Source organism: Astatotilapia calliptera, chromosome 2 (genome assembly GCF_964374335.1).
Source record: "Astatotilapia calliptera chromosome 2, fAstCal68.1, whole genome shotgun sequence".
Classification (NCBI taxonomy): domain Eukaryota; kingdom Metazoa; phylum Chordata; class Actinopteri; order Cichliformes; family Cichlidae; genus Astatotilapia; species Astatotilapia calliptera.
This window is the reverse complement of record NC_137423.1, coordinates 3,893,150-3,912,953: the sequence shown is the minus strand read 5'-3', so window position 1 is coordinate 3,912,953 and position 19,804 is coordinate 3,893,150. Positions and strand designations below refer to the sequence as shown.

Below are 19,804 nucleotides of genomic sequence, written 5' to 3'. Positions count from 1 at the left end.
TAACTTTAAATTTAATCCACTAAAAACAAAAAGTGAGAACACAGATGATCACATATACGTGGCCCTTAATTAGCACTACATTCAAGGATTGTCCACAGCGTATCAACTGATGTCTGACCTCACTCCCCCTCGAGTCCTAATCACAGCACAGACTAAGCCTACTGCTACCAAAACGCATTGTTCTTTGCATCTATATTCACATCACAAAATCCTCAGATATGCACAAACCTTCTGGTTTGGATGGGAATAGATTTGGTTATAACATCAGTGATCCAGATTTAACAAAATTACCAGATACTCTGTCATTTCATGCCTTCGGTCTCACTTCAGTAGGGTATTGTGAGGACAGAACGATCAGTAACCACTGGCATACAGCAGCCTCAGATGACATCAGCTTGTGGTTGCTACAGTGACGTTGTTGTTACCACGACGATGCCTGCCTATAGCAACTTAGGCTGTCGGCTTGGCCGCCAACTTTGACGCCATATACAAAGTGTGGTTTGGCTCTCGCGTTTATTACATTTGTCTTTATTTTCCCTTCTTTGCTTTCTGTGTAGCTTTTACACTTTAAACTTTTTTCGATCGCCCTTTTGCTCTCTTTCTATCTGGTAGTGCCTCTCTGTCCCTCCTCAGTTTTTTTTTAAATTCATTACACTTTTCTAATTTCCTGTAGCTGTGCTGCAGCCATTTACTGAAAATGAGTTTGGAAAGTCGTTAGCTGGATTGGTTCAAGTAAGGAAACTCTAAGATGTTATCAGATCTTGATATTCATTGTTGCATCTTGCACACACACACACGCACGGACGCACACACACACACACACACACAAAGCTACATCAACATTCACTGAGCTGCACAAACATGAATTCATGTCCTCGTATCCTTGCAATTGTCAAAATGTATCTCAATTCATTCTAAAGTGGCAGCTCTACTAGAACTCGTTCATGCAAAATGGTAATTAACTGTTAAAATGTAGAATTTGATTAAATGACATCTCTTTATTGCATTTTAGGTTGAGATAGTCAAAATCTTGGATCTAGATCATTACCAGCTTCAAGTGAGTTGTTCTTTGGCTCAAGGCCAGTCAGCTCACAGAGGTTTGAAGGCATCCTCCCTGCCTGCCAGGTGTCCGTACTATTAAGCATAACCTCTTGGTGATGCTAAAACGTTACACTTGAAAGTGTAATTCTCAAAGCGGTTCACAGAAGACCAGAAACAAAGGGGCACGCATACTTACACACGAGCACGCCGTGAACCAAGGTCCCATGTCCAGTCTATTTATAGTTGAGTAAAATGGCTGTTAAGGTGTCCAGAGGGAGCCGGGGGAAAGGTAAAGTTAATTGAATTTGTGAGAAGATATTTAGCGCACATTTAGATGTTAGTTCAATCAGCCAACTGTAGAGTGAGTCAGCCCACGGCTACACCTCCCCGTGGACTCACAAGGTACACACATCAGATTAGACACGCAGATACACATGCATGCACTGCTCTACTCACTGGCACGTAAGCGCCCATTTACTTGACATTTAGACATTAGCGCAATTAGAACACTACAAAGTGAATGGGAAAATGGCCATAGGACAGGGGGAGGCAGCTATTTAGGAAACTAAATGTGCAGCAAAATCAGGATGTAGATGCACAAGCATTTAAATCAGCATTGAATTCATTCAATCAGCAGCAAACTGTACATGCGTGTAAACTAGGCCTTTCTTTTTACTGTTCCTACTGCTCTCTCCAGTACTCAAACACACACACATATTGAGATTGCAAGTTGTGTTGTGATTGGCTTTATGTCCGCTCCTCATTATCCTTTATTATGGTTTTAACTCGGCTTGTTTTACATTTGGGACCACAGTTCAACTATTTACATACTGCTTTGCTAGATAAAAGCTGTGAGCTTTACATGCCAGTCAAGGAAATGGGAGCATTTCAAGCCAAGAACAACACTCTGCTCTAGTTTCTGACCTTCCTTATCGCTTAATGGTAAAATTATTACAATCACTCAGATGTTTTTTTGTCCCTACTGTGTGTTATTGTGCCTGTGTGTGGAATGTTCGGAACTTAAACCTTACAACGTTTTGTGCTAAATACTTTGACAGCAAGGCTAAAAAGTGCCTCAAGAAATTTTGGGAAGTAACAAAATTCTTGAAGCTAAAAGAAAATGTAATTAAAAGGATTAAAAATTTAATGTGTGACTTTTTGCAGAAATAAAAATATAAAATTTTAATTGGAGAATATTCACATGCAAGTTAGTTAAAACTGACTATAGAGGTTTCAGCTTTCATTTTATTGCTGCAACTGCCTGTCATCCTTTCAACCCCCAAAACATCTGCTCAGTTTTGGGTTTTTTTGGTTTGTTGGTTTCCTGAATCATCTGAGGACTTTTAAAATCTCTGTGCCCCAGCTGCATGTGCTGAGCCATATGTTGAAATACATCCATATAGCTTTTAGCAATATCTGGTCTGAGTACTTCTAAAAAGCGCTGAGTTGATTTGAGCAAGTGTCTTACTTATTGTTCAAGCTGTATCTCTATCTGTCCCTTTTTCTCTCTTAGCTCTTTCTCTCTCCCTGTTTTGTCCTAACTTTTTTTCGAAAGCTGTTTTTTTCCTCCCTTTTCCTCTCTTTGTTGTTTTTTCTCTGCACCTCTATTTATCCATCTATCTCCTCCTCCTCCTCCTCATGCTAATATCTTACTCTCTCTACTCCCCTCTCTCCAGGTGCTGAGGATAATGGTTGCCTTCCTGCGTCTGGTTGTCCTGACGTCTGCACGTGCTCAGACGGCGTGGTGCGATGCAGCAACAGAGGGCTGCACTCTCTGCCCAAGGGCATTCCCAAGGACACCACTGAGCTGTGAGACAGGCTTGCTTGCACTGTAACACACACACACATGCATACACAAGCTTCACTACATGAATGTGCATACTCAAACATTCAGAAACAGACATCAATTATAGCATGCATATACAGTCACAGAAAAAATTGTATGCCGTCAAATAGCATGCAAAAGTTCCATAAACACATATAGTCCCACTTTGCTGCAGTGCATTAGTGATGCTGCAGTTTGCTCTCCTGCTTCAGAAACTAGCACAGCAATTAGTGAATCACGCACATGCTCCTGCTTTCTTTCTTTTTGTGTCTTTAGGATTTTAGGTATACAGTAGACGTACTTGTGCTTGTATATAATTACATGCTGATGTTACAAATCTATGAAGCAACCCAGTTATTAAATCTAACTACCACTACACAGTAGGATCTTATATAGTTGAGAGGTATTATCATGATACCATCTTAAAAATTGCTTTATAACTAGTTTTAATGCTACAGTGTCAATTGCTTCAATACACATTTTTCTCTCATATCAAATTTCACCAGAGCAGTGACTATTTTTCATGCTGTTTCCTATAATAATTAGGTGAAATCAGAGTCATTAACCTCAATAAAATGTCCATTTAAAAAAATAAATAATCTTTTGTAGAAATAATGTAAAAAATATGAATAATTGTTTGTTTGCTTTATGATTAAATTGGTGCTTCAAGAGAATTGCTCTATATCTTTCATTAATTTCAAGCTATCAGGAATCCTTGTAATAAAGAGACATTCTTAATCATCAAAGATAAAACAAGGCTTAATGTTAATTATGATTAGGAAATTTAAAAAGAAGTAGGAACAAAGTAATGGTGAATTATTGCACACACGTACATGCTCACGCACAACCACAGAGGAACCCCTCTAGCTGTGAAATAGGCCTGCTCCACAGGGTCAATAGCAGTGATTAGGTATTGATCAGGCTGAAGAAGACACTCCATCATACTGTCCACATGACCTACTTATGACCTGAGAGAGACAAACAGAGACCAATGCATCATAAAATATGTGTATGCTTGTGTGTATACCTTTATTTTGTTTCTCACAATATTAGAAAGCAAGAAAGAAACGCCCGAATGTGAAAATTCTCTGTATGTCTAACACAGAACTTTGCTCATATAACACAATGTAACAGTTCCCCCTTTTTCTTCCCTTTAAACATAGTAAAAACACAGACATCATTAAGATGCAATCATAAAGCTCAGCAACCCAACACTATAACAGCATCACAGTCATTTAAATTTGACCATCTCCCCGTTCAAAGCACTACCCCATGTAAGCACTGCACCCCTTCTAGAGTGGCTGCTGCCTTTTTAATTCACTATGTGGAATTCCCCTTCTGATCACCTGCATTTGTGTCCTCCTCCAGGAAAGAGAAGTACACGTGAAGGTGTTCTAATGAACACGGATGCTATTAAATAAAGAATCTTTTAGTGTGGCCAAAAATTCCCTTTTTTATTTGCTACGTACCGGCACATGTTGGCTAATGTTCTCTCTCTAATAACACCCCAGGACATTAATTCAATTCAATTCAATTTTATTTATATAGCGCCAAATCACAACAAAAGTCGCCTCAAGGCGCTTCATAGATACAGAGAAAAACCCAACAATCATATGACCCCCTATGAGCAAGCACTTTGGCGACAGTGGGAAGGAAAAACTCCCTTTTAACAGGAAGAAACCTCCGGCAGAACCAGGCTCAGGGAGGGGCGGCCATCTGCTGCGACCGGTTGGGGTGAGAGAAGGAAGACAGGATAAAGACATGCTGTGGAAGAGAGACAGAGGTTAATAACAGATATGATTCAATGCAGAGAGGTCTATTAATACATAGTGAGTGAGAAAGGTGACTGGAAAGGAAAAACTCAATGCATCATGGGAATCCCCCGGCAGCCTACATCTATTGCAGCATAACAAAGGGAGGATTCAGGGTCACCTGGTCCAGCCCTAACTATATGCTTTAGAAAAAAGGAAAGTTTTAAGCCTAATCTTAAAAGTAGAGATAGTGTCTGTCTCCCGAATCCAAACTGGAAGCTGGTTCCACAGAAGAGGGGCCTGAAAACTGAAGGCTCTCCCTCCCATTCTACTTTTAAATACTCTAGGAACAACAAGTAGGCCTGCAGAGCGAGAGTGGAGCGCTCTAATAGGGTGATATGGTACTACAAGGTCATTAAGATAAGATGGGGCCTGATTATTTAAGACCTTGTATGTGAGGAGCAGGATTTTGAATTCAATTCTGGATTTAACAGGAAGCCAATGAAGGGAAGCCAAAACAGGAGAAATCTGCTCTCTCTTTCTAGTCCCTGTCAGGACTCTTGCTGCAGCATTTTGGATTAGCTGAAGGCTTTTCAGTGAGTTTTTTGGACATCCTGATAATAATGAATTACAGTAGTCCAGCCTGGAAGTAATAAATGCATGAACTAGTTTTTACAGTACACGTCTTGACAGACTAGCCCTGGGAGACAAAAAACAAAACAAAAACAGATCATAAACACACACACAAAAAAAAACTGTCAAGCTCTCGACCTGATGTGGCAACTTCTGGCTTGGTTGTTGCAGATCCTCCCATTGAGAACTCTATTTATTTCTCTCAGTCTACATGAAGATTGGGTCAGTTTGACACAGATGCTAATGTGTGCTGTCTGTAGAAGCTTGTGGTCCATAGGGAAATCGCAAACATACATGTGCAAATGATCTGAAAGGAATGTCTGTGGAGTGGCCCAGAAGTGCACAGCCACACAACCTTGAACGTGTGATGTCCATTCATCCATTTCCTTAATTGCTTGTTCAATTCAGGGTCACGGAGACTTTGACAAAGACAGACAACCATTCATACTCACATTTACACCTACAGCCAGTCACCAAATAACCTAATGGGAGATAAATGGGAGGTGGTCAGTTTTAAATGAGTTCTTTTGTTTTCTTCACAGTCAAAGCTAGTGGATGCAAGAAGCTCCATTCCTGTTATGCTGGTTGTTATGCATCTCATTCATTCACTCTTCTTACCAACAGCACAAACTTATACCCTTCTCTTCTTGTCTGCTTTCTGTATCATTCCACACTGTTGATGAGACACAAGTTACTAATCCAAAACTTTTACTTGCTCCCTTGGCATCAATTCACCCCTCCACATGGCTGTATTTGTGTATGTAATAAATACTATATTAAGTATGCATTTTTTTCTTGCAGTTACTTGGAGGGTAATATGCTGACATCTGTGCCCAAGGAGCTGGCAAACCTGAAACAGCTGTCGCTGGTGTATGTACCTCTCACATAACCTTGAACAGAATGCACATATGCCACATCATTTTCCAGTTTACGAAACCAATATGGATGCATGCAGTATGTGTTTGTATGGGTCCCTCATGTAAGTTTCTGTCGACACAGGGACCTGAGCAACAACAGCATCAGTGCTTTGGCCCCATACACCTTTAACAACATGACTCAACTAGCCACACTGTAAGTTACCATGGCAACATATGAACCTATTGATGCATGCACCTGTACATGTGTACAGGTGCATGCACATGTACATATAATTTTTTTTTTCTTTCCATACTTTTGTCTTCCTCCTAATTTCTCTTCGTCCTTGTTTTCATTTTCCAGTCTCTCGTTTAAGGTTTATCACTTCTTCACCCCCCCACCCCCCCACCCCACACCCCCATCCACTCATCTCAGCCTCCTCTTGTATCTTCTTTTTCCTTTATTTCTATTCTAACATACACATATAATATGTTCTTTTTTGCCCCAATGCATTTTTCATATTTAAAATATTTTCCTTTTTAAAATGTTAAAATTTATCCTGTTGAAATGTTGGCTCTTCTTCCTGCTTTTATCCCATCTCCCTCTGTTTTTTTCTATTTTTTTTTTTTTTACCTCTGCAGGAATTTTCACAAAGTTACATAAATTATTCTTTTAATTTATGGAATTAACTTTAGTTTTGCCTTTCTTTTTAAGCAAAGAATCTATAAACACAATGGCTATATATCAACTTATATTTCATAAAGTCACATTGATTCACGCCTCCAAGCTACGTCCTGCAACTACAGATTTCTACTCTCTGCGCCTAGATAGCACCAGATACAAATCCTGTGCACAGCTCAATCACACCTAGGGAAGATTTGAAGGTAGCGGCAGAGAGGTGTGTTTCACTTTCCACATCAGATTTTCCAGGATTCATTATTCTTGGCTGTTGGGATCTTTTCTCAATGGGTCCAGGCCACTGGTGAAACAGAGAAGATGAGGATTAAGCTTCTTGACAGTCAGTAATTATCATTAGGCATTGCTTCATTGAGCATTATGCTGAGGAATAATCTTGGCTACTACCTTGGCTGCTATTTTCGTGAATATACATCTCAGATAGTGTCTGTTTATTACATTAGGATCATTATTAGCCACCATGATATTGTGTTCAAATAATAGTAGCATCCTTAAGGGACGCTTCATTATCTGTCATTTGTTGCCAAACTTAAATTTGGATTCATTAGCAGTTTTAAAAGAAATTACATTTAACTGTGGTGTGGGAGTTTGACTTTCCAGACTCTTCTTTGACCTTTGCCTCTGGCAGGTGTTTTTATCTTTAACTATTTTTTTCTAATGTATTTGAAATGTGCCCCTGGTGTTAATTTTCACTGTCTAGCCTTCAGTGGCAAAAGGTTCTGTACCAAGTTTTTATAAAAACCAAACCTACTGTGTCATCTCTTGAATAATCTTTTCATATTTTGAAAAAACAAACAAACAAAAAACCCCAAAAAGCCTCCTGATGTAGAGTTAAATCGTGTGACCTTGTTTGTGTCCTTTGTCTTACAGAATCCTCAGTTATAACCAGATTCGCTGCATCCCTGTCCATGCCTTCGACGGGCTCAAGTCACTTCGCCTGCTGTGAGTAGCGAGCTTCATCTTTAAGTGCCGCAGTGGATTCAATATTCAACACTCCCCCTTGCCTGTTATATTACAGAGTTAAATCAAAGTTTAATCACTCCCCTGATTTCAGGCTGAGTGCCATATTAAGACCCACTTGCAAAATGAGTCACAGTCCACCCAATCATCTGTTGTTTCAGGGTACTAAAATAAGATAAAAGTCGCACTCTCCCATTTCTTTAATACTCCCTTTCTATCTGAATTCTTTGCCTCTCGCCATGCGCTTCTCCCTCTCGCTCTCCTCTATCTATCCTCTCCTCCTTTTCTCTCTCTTCCGCCCAATGTTGTGTTTGATGAATCGACCTTCAGCCTCTGTTTCTCTCAGTCATCCATTTGGCTGTCCACCCTCTGTCTCACAAACCCACATGCGTGCCTACACACAGTGTGCATGTGACTATTGCTGTCTGACCAGCTTGCCTCACACATATGGAACGAGCTGCACACATACAAAAATATGAATATACTATCCAATCTGTGTATGCGGTGCACACAAGTGTAAACATCTACATAACGTACTTGTATAACAGCAAATCGTATTGATCCTTAAGTGTGGGGTTGCTTGAGTATCATAAATCAACATTTATTAGTGTCAGTTTTGCTGTGATACCTTAAGTTTATTAAGTAAGGATGACACTGGTGAATATTTTAAGCTTTCATCAGAGATAATGTTAAGCCCTATTCTCTGAATAAAGCCTATAAGAATCACTGAAGGTTGAAGCTGGTTATCCTCGAAAGCTTTGTTTAGTTATGTCAAGGCTCCTTGAAAACACCCGTTCACTATAGTGAGGTCTGAAGCTAAAGCTGTAAATGAAAAAAATCTCAGAATGTTTACGTAAAGGTCATTTTTTTATCGCCATTTAAAGGGTCAGTTTACTCAAATTACAACTTCTGACAATATGATAGTGATTAAAGTGTGATGTCAGAAAGCCAAGACAACAGCAGTCTTTCCAATAGTCTTTCCAGCAAAGTCTCACAACCACATCTGAATTCTGCAGGAGAAAAAGCCACAAAAAAGCCAAGAGAGGTGGCTTTTGTCGATGAAAAACTACACGGCCTCAACCAAGGCTGCTTTTCTCTTTTGCTTTGCTGAATAACTTTGGATTTCTGCGCGGCCCAAGTGGTCTTGCTGTGGTTAGAGTGGTAAAATGTTTTTTGTTTCATAATCTAAAATATTTAAACAATGGCAGTGTTGAGGTTCTTAATCTTGGTACAACTCTTGGCTCAAAATATACTTTCATTTTCATATGAGTTAGCTTTCAGTGGTGATTATTGTGAGCAAAACTTTAGCAAGAAAAAGAGTTTCACTGTCAGAGAATTCAGATTTGTTTTCAGCCATTTCTCTTTGTACTGGCGTTATCTCTTATGATGCTTTCACCTCCCAGAAGTTAGTGACCGCTTTTTTTTCTTCTTCTTCTTCTTTTTTTTTTGCTTTCTTGCTTTCATTTTACTTGATGTTACCGTCGGGACTGATCCCTCTCTGCCCCCGCATAGCAACTGGTTGCCAGGCAGTCATCACTGTCACTTCCTCATTACCCACAACCCCCCTTGGGCTAGTCATAGACGGGGGCTGTGAGACCACCATACATTGCTACACAAACGCACACAGAGATGCACATAAACATTTAAAGGCATTAAGCAGCGATAACACACACACACACGCACGCACACACACACAAAAATCAAGTACACATACATACACATGCACAGTTTTTCCAATACTGCTGGTTTGATAGCTGTCCCCTGCTACAGCCCTTCACTCTAATGGAATGTGAACTTCTATCCAGCAGGCAGCACACTCCAATGGATAGACACACAAAGGACACACACACGCACACTCTGAAGTCTCTAAGCCCTCAGAGACAAAAAGTTTCAGACACACATCTACAGACACGAACACATACATGCAAACCCAGTGGTACATAGCAAAAATGCACACATCAACACTAATACGCTTCTCGACCTGCAGTTTTCTACTGTGACACACATGATCGCTCGCACACCACCGTCTGCGAGATGACCGTATGAGACAGTTTATATTCCATTCAGAGACCCGAACAAGCTTTATTGCACAACAATGAAAAAAGGCTTTCTGTTTATTTTGTGTTATTCTTTCATAAATATTTTATTTATTTTCCATTATAGAAGGGTATGATGGTGTGTCTGCTACTGAGGAACCACAAATAAATTTGAATAATTTAGCATGCAGCTATAAGGGTTAGACTGGTGTATTAGCTTGCTCCAAAGTGAGTATTAGGCAACTGGGCAGTCACTTTCATTTAGCTCTGATATGATGGATGTGACGCAATAGGTTTTCCTTGGATATAATCCTTTTTAACATTGGTCAATAGCCCCTTGCCAGCTATGGTTAAACCTTAGCTGCACATTTAAGATACAAATCTAATTATTAAACCACAAGGTTAAAACTAATAGCTGTGTATAGTGTATGCACACTCAGTGGGCACTATGTTCGGTACACCTTGTTTGGGTTTTGCTCAATTAGTAAGAGGAGCAAAGTGTGCCAAGAAATTAACCTCTACTATTACACCGTACTAGTTTATCTACTAGTCAAAAGGTCAGTGGTTTGATCCCTGGCTCCACAAATCTTCTTCTAAGTCTAATGTTGTTGTCATGGTTTTGGCTGATGTTTGATGCTAAATATTTGATTTAACAGGTAGTTGTTGTACCTAACAAATTGTACAGTGAGCCAATTATCATATATAGTTAGAACTCTATGCAGAAATATTTAATCAAGAGTCATATGTAATGCATATGTTTGGATTTTTTTCATCCCACAGAGTTCATTGTACCCTACCCTACCTTTCAGTCAATGGACACAGTGAGGGTCTGTAGAATGTCAACGTCCTTTTGTCTCAAGGCACCAAAATAGGAAAATATAAGAGACCCCAGCAAAGGTCCTGAGGTTATCTACAGAGTTAGATCACCACGCCTCATAAAGGCTCTCTACTGTGTATGACCTCTTGAAATTGTACCATATGAAGGGAGACCAACTAAAAACAAAAAGCATTTACTGAAGCAGTACTCACAAAATCATGTTGTGGTGCAAGTGGATAAGGACGTAACAGTGGACCGAGGTCAAAAGCTCTTTCACTTTTCCTCCCTTGCTACAAAAGAATGATTAAGAAACACAGAGTACCTAATTAAATTAATTAACTACAGAATAACAGTAACAGTAGGTCAAAATCTTCCTTTTTAAATGCGTAACAAGGTCGCTGGTATGATTAATATTTATATGCTCCTGTTTTGCTCTCTGCTTCTCTCCTCCAGGACTCTTCATGGTAATGACCTTTCAACTATTCCGGAGGGAGCTTTCAACCACCTCAGCTCTCTTTCCCACCTGTAAGTACAGCTTTGGTCTGTACTGCATCTGCACTTCTACATATGTGTATCCACAGAGTAAATGTGTATTGGTTTATGCTTTTAACTTTGTTTAGGGCTCTTGGTGCCAATCCATTGTACTGTAACTGTGATCTGCGCTGGCTCTCTCAGTGGGTCAAGGCTGGCTTTAAAGAGCCTGGTAAGAAATCACAGTCAATATGCTTGCATTTGTTCAACCAAAAACGTGTGTTCACCAACATCTAATGCTGCATATAAGAAAAATACTGAATATCTTTTGACTTAAAATTGGTATTTAAGGCATTGCTCGCTGTACTGGACCTCCTGACATGGCTGACAGACTGCTGCTCACCACACCATTAAACAGATTTCAGTGCAAAGGTAAGTACACATATTTTCATAGTACTAAGTGCAATATATTGTTTTACCACTCATGTAATCCCTGGATTTAGACTAGATTGGGCTGTTATTATATTTACAGACTCAAGTGTGTTTATTTCATTGTAGCTTTTGTTTGCAGTTTACTTTCTTCCCATTAAAACTACTGAGTTTTAGTTTTAGGCCATTTGGGAAAAAACATTATGACTTTAGCCTTGCCTTAGATTGAGTTTCACAGCTTTAGATGAGAATGGCAGCTCATGGTCAAAAATCGACAAGCTTATATGAAATGCAGATTATTTGTTTAGGCTGCTGAGGCTGGTTTTTTTTTCCTGTTAGCTGGGTGGTAAGAGTAGTGGCTTAAAGCCCAAACATATTCGTTTGACTGATCCATTTTGAGTTGCCAGACACTCAAGCCTTTAGCCTGTTGGATCAGCTCAGCCGGTAATACATCATGCTATATTAGAGGATTGACCATAGATATAAATGTATAAAATAAATCCCCTCTACCTCTTGGCTGGATTCTGTAAACTCATATAGAATCAGCAGACCTCTAACATCACCTCATCAAGGGCTTCTCTGCTATCAGACCAGACGGGAAAGGGTCACAAAACGGCCGGAGGCTGAGCACCAAAAATCAAACCCACGTGCAGGAAACCCAAGGCGGAGGCAGAGTCAAGGGTTTAACAAAGGTTTATTAACTAACACCAAAATGACGTTCACGTTAGTTCTTGATTTAAGGCTTGATATATGGGGCGTGAGGCTCTTGGCCAGGGGAGAGGGATAAGCAAGGGGACAGGTCCAAGAAAGCAACGGCAGCTGCTGGTGAATAGGTACGTATGTGCAGGTGAGAGATGGAAGCGTTGAGGGAGAGGTGGTGCGGTCCAGGTGGGTTAGGTGGTGTGTGGCAGCTGTCCTGAGTGGTGAAGGTCCCGAGGTGGTGTAAGGACAGGGGGGCAGGCAGGTGAGGCAAGGAGATGAGTCCGAGAGCTGGCGGGTTAACCAGATTTCCAAGATGAGTGGTTCGGTGTGATGGAGTGTTCCTGGAGTAACTAGAACACGAGATTACAAGGTTAGTAGAGCACGTGAGATTCATGAACATGAGGCGTGAGGCGTGGTTACCAACATAGGGTAGTTGACAAACTGGCGAGGAAGCAGTGTCAGCAAGCAGCTTAAATCTCCAACCTGATTGCCTCAATCAGCTTCAGCTGAGGGAGGCTGTAGGCCCTGCCCATGGGTGGATACCAGGGAATTTTACAGCCACACAGCCAGACCATGACAAAAGGAACTGTGAAGCAGACTTCTTACACAGATAAAAGAAATATCATGAAAAGTGTAATCTGCTAAAAAGAATGAAGCTGCATTACATGACCATTGTTGACTATGTTTGTGAGTTTATAAAGTGGGCTGGGACTCCATGAGCAAACCTAGTGCTGCATAAAGATGCATCATGTCATGAACTAAAAATGATCCCATCTTACTCTACTTCTTGCCTCTACGTAGCTTGAGTTTGAGAGAGATCACACGTGTTCTTGTGCACATCTCTGACACTTTTCCTTCTTCTTTCTGCTTTCTCCCACGTCTGTTATCATTTGTAGGTCCAGTGGATATCAACCTGATGTCAAAGTGCGCCCCCTGCCTTTCAGCTCCCTGCCAAAATAATGGTACCTGTGTCTCCAATGCCGCAGGATCTTACCACTGCACCTGTCCGTATGGATTCAAGGTAAGAATATCAGCAGACAGAGACGCACTGAAGGTGGCGGTCAGACATAATATGTTTCGCTTCTAAAACTTGTTTTCTTGGTCCACATCTGAAACTATAATATAGCCACTAGAATATACATTTTCCTTTTTTGGTCAGTGTGTACTTTAATTTATAAGTTTGATTAAACTTGCACTCCATCATGGTCTCATAAAAATGTTATATTGATTTATTGCAGTCATAATGCTTGGTTGTTATCAGGCTTGCCATACTTGCTGGTGTTTTTGGAAGTATTTACAAAGTGATTTATCAAAAGTGAAAATTTTTTCAGTTGATATGGAGGCAGTCGAAATCAGTCCTTGAACCTCTGGTGCCGTGTTATTCCCGCGCCTACAGCCTTGTAACTGCGTACTATTTAGTGGTTCCTTTTTATTTCAACTCCTCTGAATTATAGAGTGCATCACGCAGCAAAATTTTCACTTTTTCTAGAAATAGTTGCTTTTTTGAAAGGTGTCCTAGATGACTAGCCAGGCTGCATAATCCTCTGGCATTAGGAGTATTATCAGGCTTAGCTCTGGCCTTGTATGCATAATGTATCTACTTGTCTATCAATAGAGAAATGAGGAGCGAAGCTGACTGCACTGTAGGTACTGAATGATCAAAAGATAAAGGGTGTAATAGCTGTCAATATTCATAGTTCGCATTAGAAAAGACATGCACATCTTCTACTCAGTGCAGTTTGCATAGGCGAGCATGTGCATATCAGTGGTGTCTTACGGCACATTGCAAAAAAAGAAAGTCATAAATAGTTGTTTATGACACTGATTTTAAATGTAGGGGTTGCTTTCATCCTGTAGCATGAACGGAGGATCCAAAGTAGAACTAATGGTGACTGAGACTGTACTCATTGTACTCATCGGCATACCCCTTATTTGCGTATCTGTATTTAGAGATCCTTGAGCTCCAGCTTCTAAAGAATAGACTGCATGCATATCTGTTTGTGCTTGTTTGCATGTATATGTGCACGTGAGTATCTGTGCAAGGACTTTAGGTTTTACAAGAACACATGCTGCATAACCTTTGCACTTTTGCAGGAGAAAGCCTTGGTCTTGCTTTTAATTAACACATCATTTGCCAAGGTCACAGTGCGGGAAGGACTGCTGGAGTGTGCATGCCTGTGTATGTTTGTGTCTGTGTATGTACATGTCTATGTGTATGTTTTTCTTACTGGCATCCACTGGGACAACATTAATTAAAATGTGTGAAGACTCAAAGAAGCAACTAGGAACATGAGGAGTGAGAATAAGAAGGGAAGACATGAGGAATAAACAACAATTAAGTACAGAAGATGGGATGATAGAGGTGTGAGTTAAAGAAAGGAACAAGAAATGTCATAGGTAAGGTGTTGTGGGAGAAATGGAGAGAACACATAGTATAAAGGAACAGTGAGAAATATGTTGAGAAATGAATGAAGGAGGCTGTGAACACAACATGAAGTTCTAAAGTAAAGAATAAAATAGAAAAGGAAATAAAAAGATGGGTTTAGATTAAAAACAAAAATAAAGCGCTTTGATCAGAACAAGTGGGTATATTGGCTGACAGAGGTTTTAGGACTCTGATGAATGAAACTTCTTACCAGGAAAAGTAATGAATCAAAGAAGTAGACATGTTTTATGAATATGTCCACTACATTTGTGGTTTGTTTTTTTTACTACACCTTAAAAATATGTTGTCCTTAAAAAGAAAAACTACAAGAGCACAACATAAATAGTAAAAAGAACTTTATCAGTGGAACTATATATTTAGATATAATGTATATATAAATATATACACATATATATAGTTACATACATTTGTCTTTTCCCAAGTGGTCAATTTAAATACATTTAAATAAAATTAAGAACACTTAACTGTAATGTGCCGGACAGTAAAATTATGTCACTAGTGAAGAAGTTTGATGACAGCTTCACTTATTCCAGTAGTAACAGAAGACACAATATTCAGTTATTAACTGCTTTTCCATGTCTTGTCCTCTCCTTTAGGGTCAAGACTGTGAAATACCAATCAATGCCTGCATTAGCTTTCCTTGTTCTAATGGAGGAACCTGCCACATTCATCCTGGCCATGAAGACCACTTCAGGTACAACGGTGTTTGTTATTAAGTGTTATGCTATGTGGAAGTTTTGTCAGTGGTACCAGTTGTTAGTCTCAAAATTACGACTGGTTTCTGGGGTCTGCTGGCTGACGAACTTGCAGACAAGGGGGTATCTTTTATACCGCCACTGTAAACTATTTGCAACCAAATTGTAAGGAGGTGCAGCACCAATTTCCCCTTGTGACTGTCGTCAACCTCGAGCAACCACTAATGAACCACTAGGAGAATACACTAGGAGAATGCAGAGTTTATCTGCATTTAAGTAAGATTTAATTAAGACAGCTTTAGTACTTTGACTACACCAGTTTTGCTTTCAAACCCTTGTGTAGCTGGCAGGTTTTGCACTAAAAATCAATGAGGCTATGGAAGAATTTGGTGTTAAACCAGGGATGGTTTTGAAAATGTGTTTTTTCATGTTTGACCAAGACACTGACGCCACTTTTGATACTTTAGATTCTATCCAGTTGTACTGTGTCTCTCACCCCATGACCCTACGACCCTAAATTGTATGAATAGTTAAGAAAATGGAGGAATGGATAATTCAAGGAGGTTATCCATTATTTATCTGATCCTTATATTCATGTTTTCACTTTCTCAAAGCATGCTGAACATGCTACTTCATTTTCAGGAACCTTCCTATTTTACATTCATACGCTTTCATACACTCAACAAAAATATAAACGCAACACCTTTGTTACTGCTCCCATTCCCCATGGGATGGACGTAGAGACCTAAAATTCATTCCAGATACACAATATAACCATCCCTCCCAAACAGTGGTCACAAATCAGTCCAAATGTGTGGTAGTGGGCACATCTGCTATATTGAGATAATCCATCCCACCTCACAGGTGTGCCACATCAGGATGCTGATCTGACATCATGAGTAGTGCACAGGTGTACCTCAGACTGCCCACAACAAAAGGCCACCCTGGAATGTGCAGTTTTTTGCGCTATTGGGGGTCTGGGGACCCAGAACCGGTCAGTATCTGGTGTGACCACCATTTGCCTCATGCAGTGCAACACATCGTCGCATGGAGTCTATCAGATTGTCAATTGTGGCCTGTGGAATGTTGGTCCACTCCACTTCAATGGCTGTGCGAGGTTGTTGGATATTCGTGGGAACTGGTACACGCTGTCGTATACGCCGGTCAAGCACATCCCGAACATGCTCAATGGGTGACATGTCCGGTGAGTATGCTGGCCATGCAAGAACTGGGACATTCTCAGCTGCCATCTGCCCTGAACAATGTGAACCATGATTCATCCGTGAAGCGCACACCTCTCCAACGTGCCAGACGCCATCGAATGTGAGCATTTGCCCACACAAGTCTGTTACGGCGACGAGCTGGAGTCAGGTCAAGACCCCGATGAGGACGACGGGCATGCAGTTGAGCGTCCCTGAGACGGTTTCTGACAGTTTGTGCAGAAATTGTTTGGTTGTGCAAACCAATTGTTCCAGCAGCTGTCTGGGTGGCTGGTCTCAGACGATCTTGGAGGTGAACCTGCTGGATGTGGAGGTCCTGGGCTGGTGTGGTTACACGAGGTCTGCGGTTGTGAGGCCGGTTGGATGTGCTGCCATATTCTCTGAAACGCCTGTGGAGACGGCTTATGGTTGAGAAATGAACATTCAATGCACGGGCGACAGATCTGGTTGACATTCCTGCTGTCAGCATGCCAATTGCACGCTCCCTCATTGCTTGTGGCATCTGTGGCATTTTGCTGTGAGACAAAACTGCACATTCCAGGGTGGCCTTTTGTTGTGGGCAGTCTGAGGTACACCTGTGCACTACTCATGATGTCAGATCAGCATCCTGATGTGGCACACCTGTGAGGTGGGATGGATTATCTCAATATAGCAGATGTGCCCACTACCACACATTTGGACTGATTTGTGACCACTGTTTGGGAGGGATGGTTATATTGTGTATCTGGAATGAATTTTAGGTCTCTACGTCCATCCCATGGGGAATGGGAGCAGTAACAAAGGTGTTGCGTTTATATTTTTGTTGAGTGTATATTTAGACTCAGGAGCTGCCCAACACAATCATAGTGTGTGAATCCTAGCTGCAGTGCAACTCCAGTGGTCAAGAGCCTTTCAGTGGCAGTGCTTTAGGGAAAATAACATTGTGCATCACCCATTCACTTCCCCACCCATCTTTTCCCAACACATTCAGAATTGCAACCTGTTTTTGCACATGCGGTGCAGCTGAGGTGCAGGTTAGGTGAGAACGCAAATGTGTAATGTCAAAGGGTTTTTAACCTACTAACTCTCTAGTAGAAAGTCTGTGTAATTTCTGATTACATGCATAGGAGAATAGCACAGGTAATTGTCCAGAGAATTCACAGCAAGCAAATGTGTATTAGCTGTGCTGCCTTCTGCACCCTCAGTTCAAGCAGCATAAGCCTAAACCAAACAGAGTACTTCCAGCAGTGAGAAACAGATCATAAAGAAGGGTGTCTGTTGCCATCATTGTGTGTATGTGACCACATAATTTCCTCTGGGATTAATTACTATTCTGACTTTGATTCTGATAATATAGGGTATTATCCTCACCTGATCTTCTTGGGTTTTTTTTTTTGAATATGCGACCGCATCTCTGCCAACTAGTATGTTCAACAGGCTGTTATCACCTCATTTAGTGGTTGTTGTTATGCTAGGAAAACATAGATGATGAGTTTTTCAACATATGAAGTAAATTAAGTTTTTACCCAGGAGACTAGACTTTTACTAAGCCAAACAACTGCTTGCTGATTGGTTTAGTTTACATACCAAATAACTGCTTGGTTAGTGTTAGGAAAGAAATATTGTTACTTTTTTGGTTGAAAGGTATTGCATGTTAGAAAGCTGTACTTGCTAACCTACCAGAGTAGAGAGTCCAGTGGACGTTTTACTTGACCCAAAGATGCCCTATATAATCTCTCTACCTCTAGCAATAATTAGATAAATGATAATACACCTTCTGACCCACAGATGGCTACAAGAGGGCACCTGCTAGACATATCTAACTGCAGTGGATAATGTTCATTTAATGGGTGGATAACACTCAAAGCAGATGTTTTACTCCTGGACTTTTGCACGCAACTTGAAATATTGAAAGTTACATTGCAGAATTGTTTAAGCATACTAAATTGCTACGACCTAAAACATTGAGAACTGCTTCCTTAAACCTTCCATGTCCCCTATAATCTTAATCCTATTTGGACTAAAAAACTAAGGCCAGAGTTACTTTGTGCTGAAAATTATGGCACAAGCCGCAGACCAAAAGTAATCAAACGGCCAACAATTGTTTAGAAATGGGACTAATTAAAAACAGACCCTTTGCGGTATGACTTTTTAATGTGGTTCATTTTAAGCAAAACGGCCCTTTCACCATTAAATTGAATCAAACCGCATCAAATACACTATATTTCACTTAAGAAGTCTTTGAGACTTGCTAGTTGGATTTGTTATATTTTAGAATATAAATTCAATTTTCCTGCTTAATAACCGCCCATGGTAGAACAAATGCAATCTGTGTGTGTGTGAGAATCCTCGACCGTGCCTGCCCGGGTAATCAGTGCCGCTCCAAAACGTCACCCTTTGTCCAAGTCTTGTGACAAACAGCGGCTGTAATTGCAACAATTGTCATATATCTTTCTACCAGATTTGTCTCCTTCTCAACCCCAGTAACAAGGCCTTTGCCCTTTGAAAAGCTCTGATATGCTTCTGGCCTTTAAAGGCTTGTGTGGTAATGCTATTAGGGGTCTCTTTACCCTTTTCAGATGATTCCTTAATGGTAAAGAAACACAGGTAGATCCCTGTGACCTCTGAGAGAGACAGAAATAAAGGGAGAAAGACAGTAAGGGAAGGAGACCATGCCCCTTTGACATTTTAACATGTTATATAATCAGTTACGCATATTCAGGAAGTCCAATTAACTTTGGTTCTTAGCACAGCTCCATTTGTCAAACTATATCATTTAAATGTCAGGACTTGGATTTGATTGGTGAAACGGTGATCCTTGACCCAGTCAGTGGTTTCTGCATTTTTATTTCTTTTTTTTTCTCATGGGGAACAGTTAATATCTTCTTCCTTTCTTTTTACTTCATCACTCCTTTTATTTTTCCTTTATTTTCTCTTCTTCTGCTTCATTAAGTCATCTGGATTGGGAGTGGTCCCTTTGTCTCTGCTGCATAAGTATCCCACATTTTTCTGAATATTTTAGCCTGAACAACTTGCAATAATAGGCTCATTATATCTTAGAATATAAATTTATTTTATGTCATTTTGAGTGAAGGCTTAAGTGCAGGTTTTCTAAACTGGAAAACAGATAGGGAGGTGGTAACCAGTGAGTATTGTGAGATACATGAGAAAAAACTCCTTACTGTAGGTACCAAAGCTTTCATTTCACTTGTTGCGAAATGAAAGCGGTGAGAAAGAACTAAACACAT

The 19,804-nt window shown here is 40.4% G+C and overlaps 1 protein-coding gene across 2 annotated transcripts in view; it reads left to right on the top strand.

The window, feature by feature from the left end:
• The window catches only part of slit3 (slit homolog 3 (Drosophila)), a 241,283-nt gene that overhangs the window by 196,689 nt on the left and 24,790 nt on the right, over positions 1–19,804 (top strand). For both annotated transcript variants that reach the window (XM_026182115.2, XM_080304450.1), the window contains 9 exons: positions 2,718–2,850; positions 6,052–6,120; positions 6,250–6,321; positions 7,672–7,743; positions 11,068–11,139; positions 11,235–11,317; positions 11,437–11,517; positions 13,113–13,237; positions 15,259–15,356. In XM_026182115.2, the coding sequence (XP_026037900.1) occupies positions 2,718–2,850; positions 6,052–6,120; positions 6,250–6,321; positions 7,672–7,743; positions 11,068–11,139; positions 11,235–11,317; positions 11,437–11,517; positions 13,113–13,237; positions 15,259–15,356 (805 nt within the window). The remainder of the gene's footprint in view (positions 1–2,717; positions 2,851–6,051; positions 6,121–6,249; positions 6,322–7,671; positions 7,744–11,067; positions 11,140–11,234; positions 11,318–11,436; positions 11,518–13,112; positions 13,238–15,258; positions 15,357–19,804) is intronic.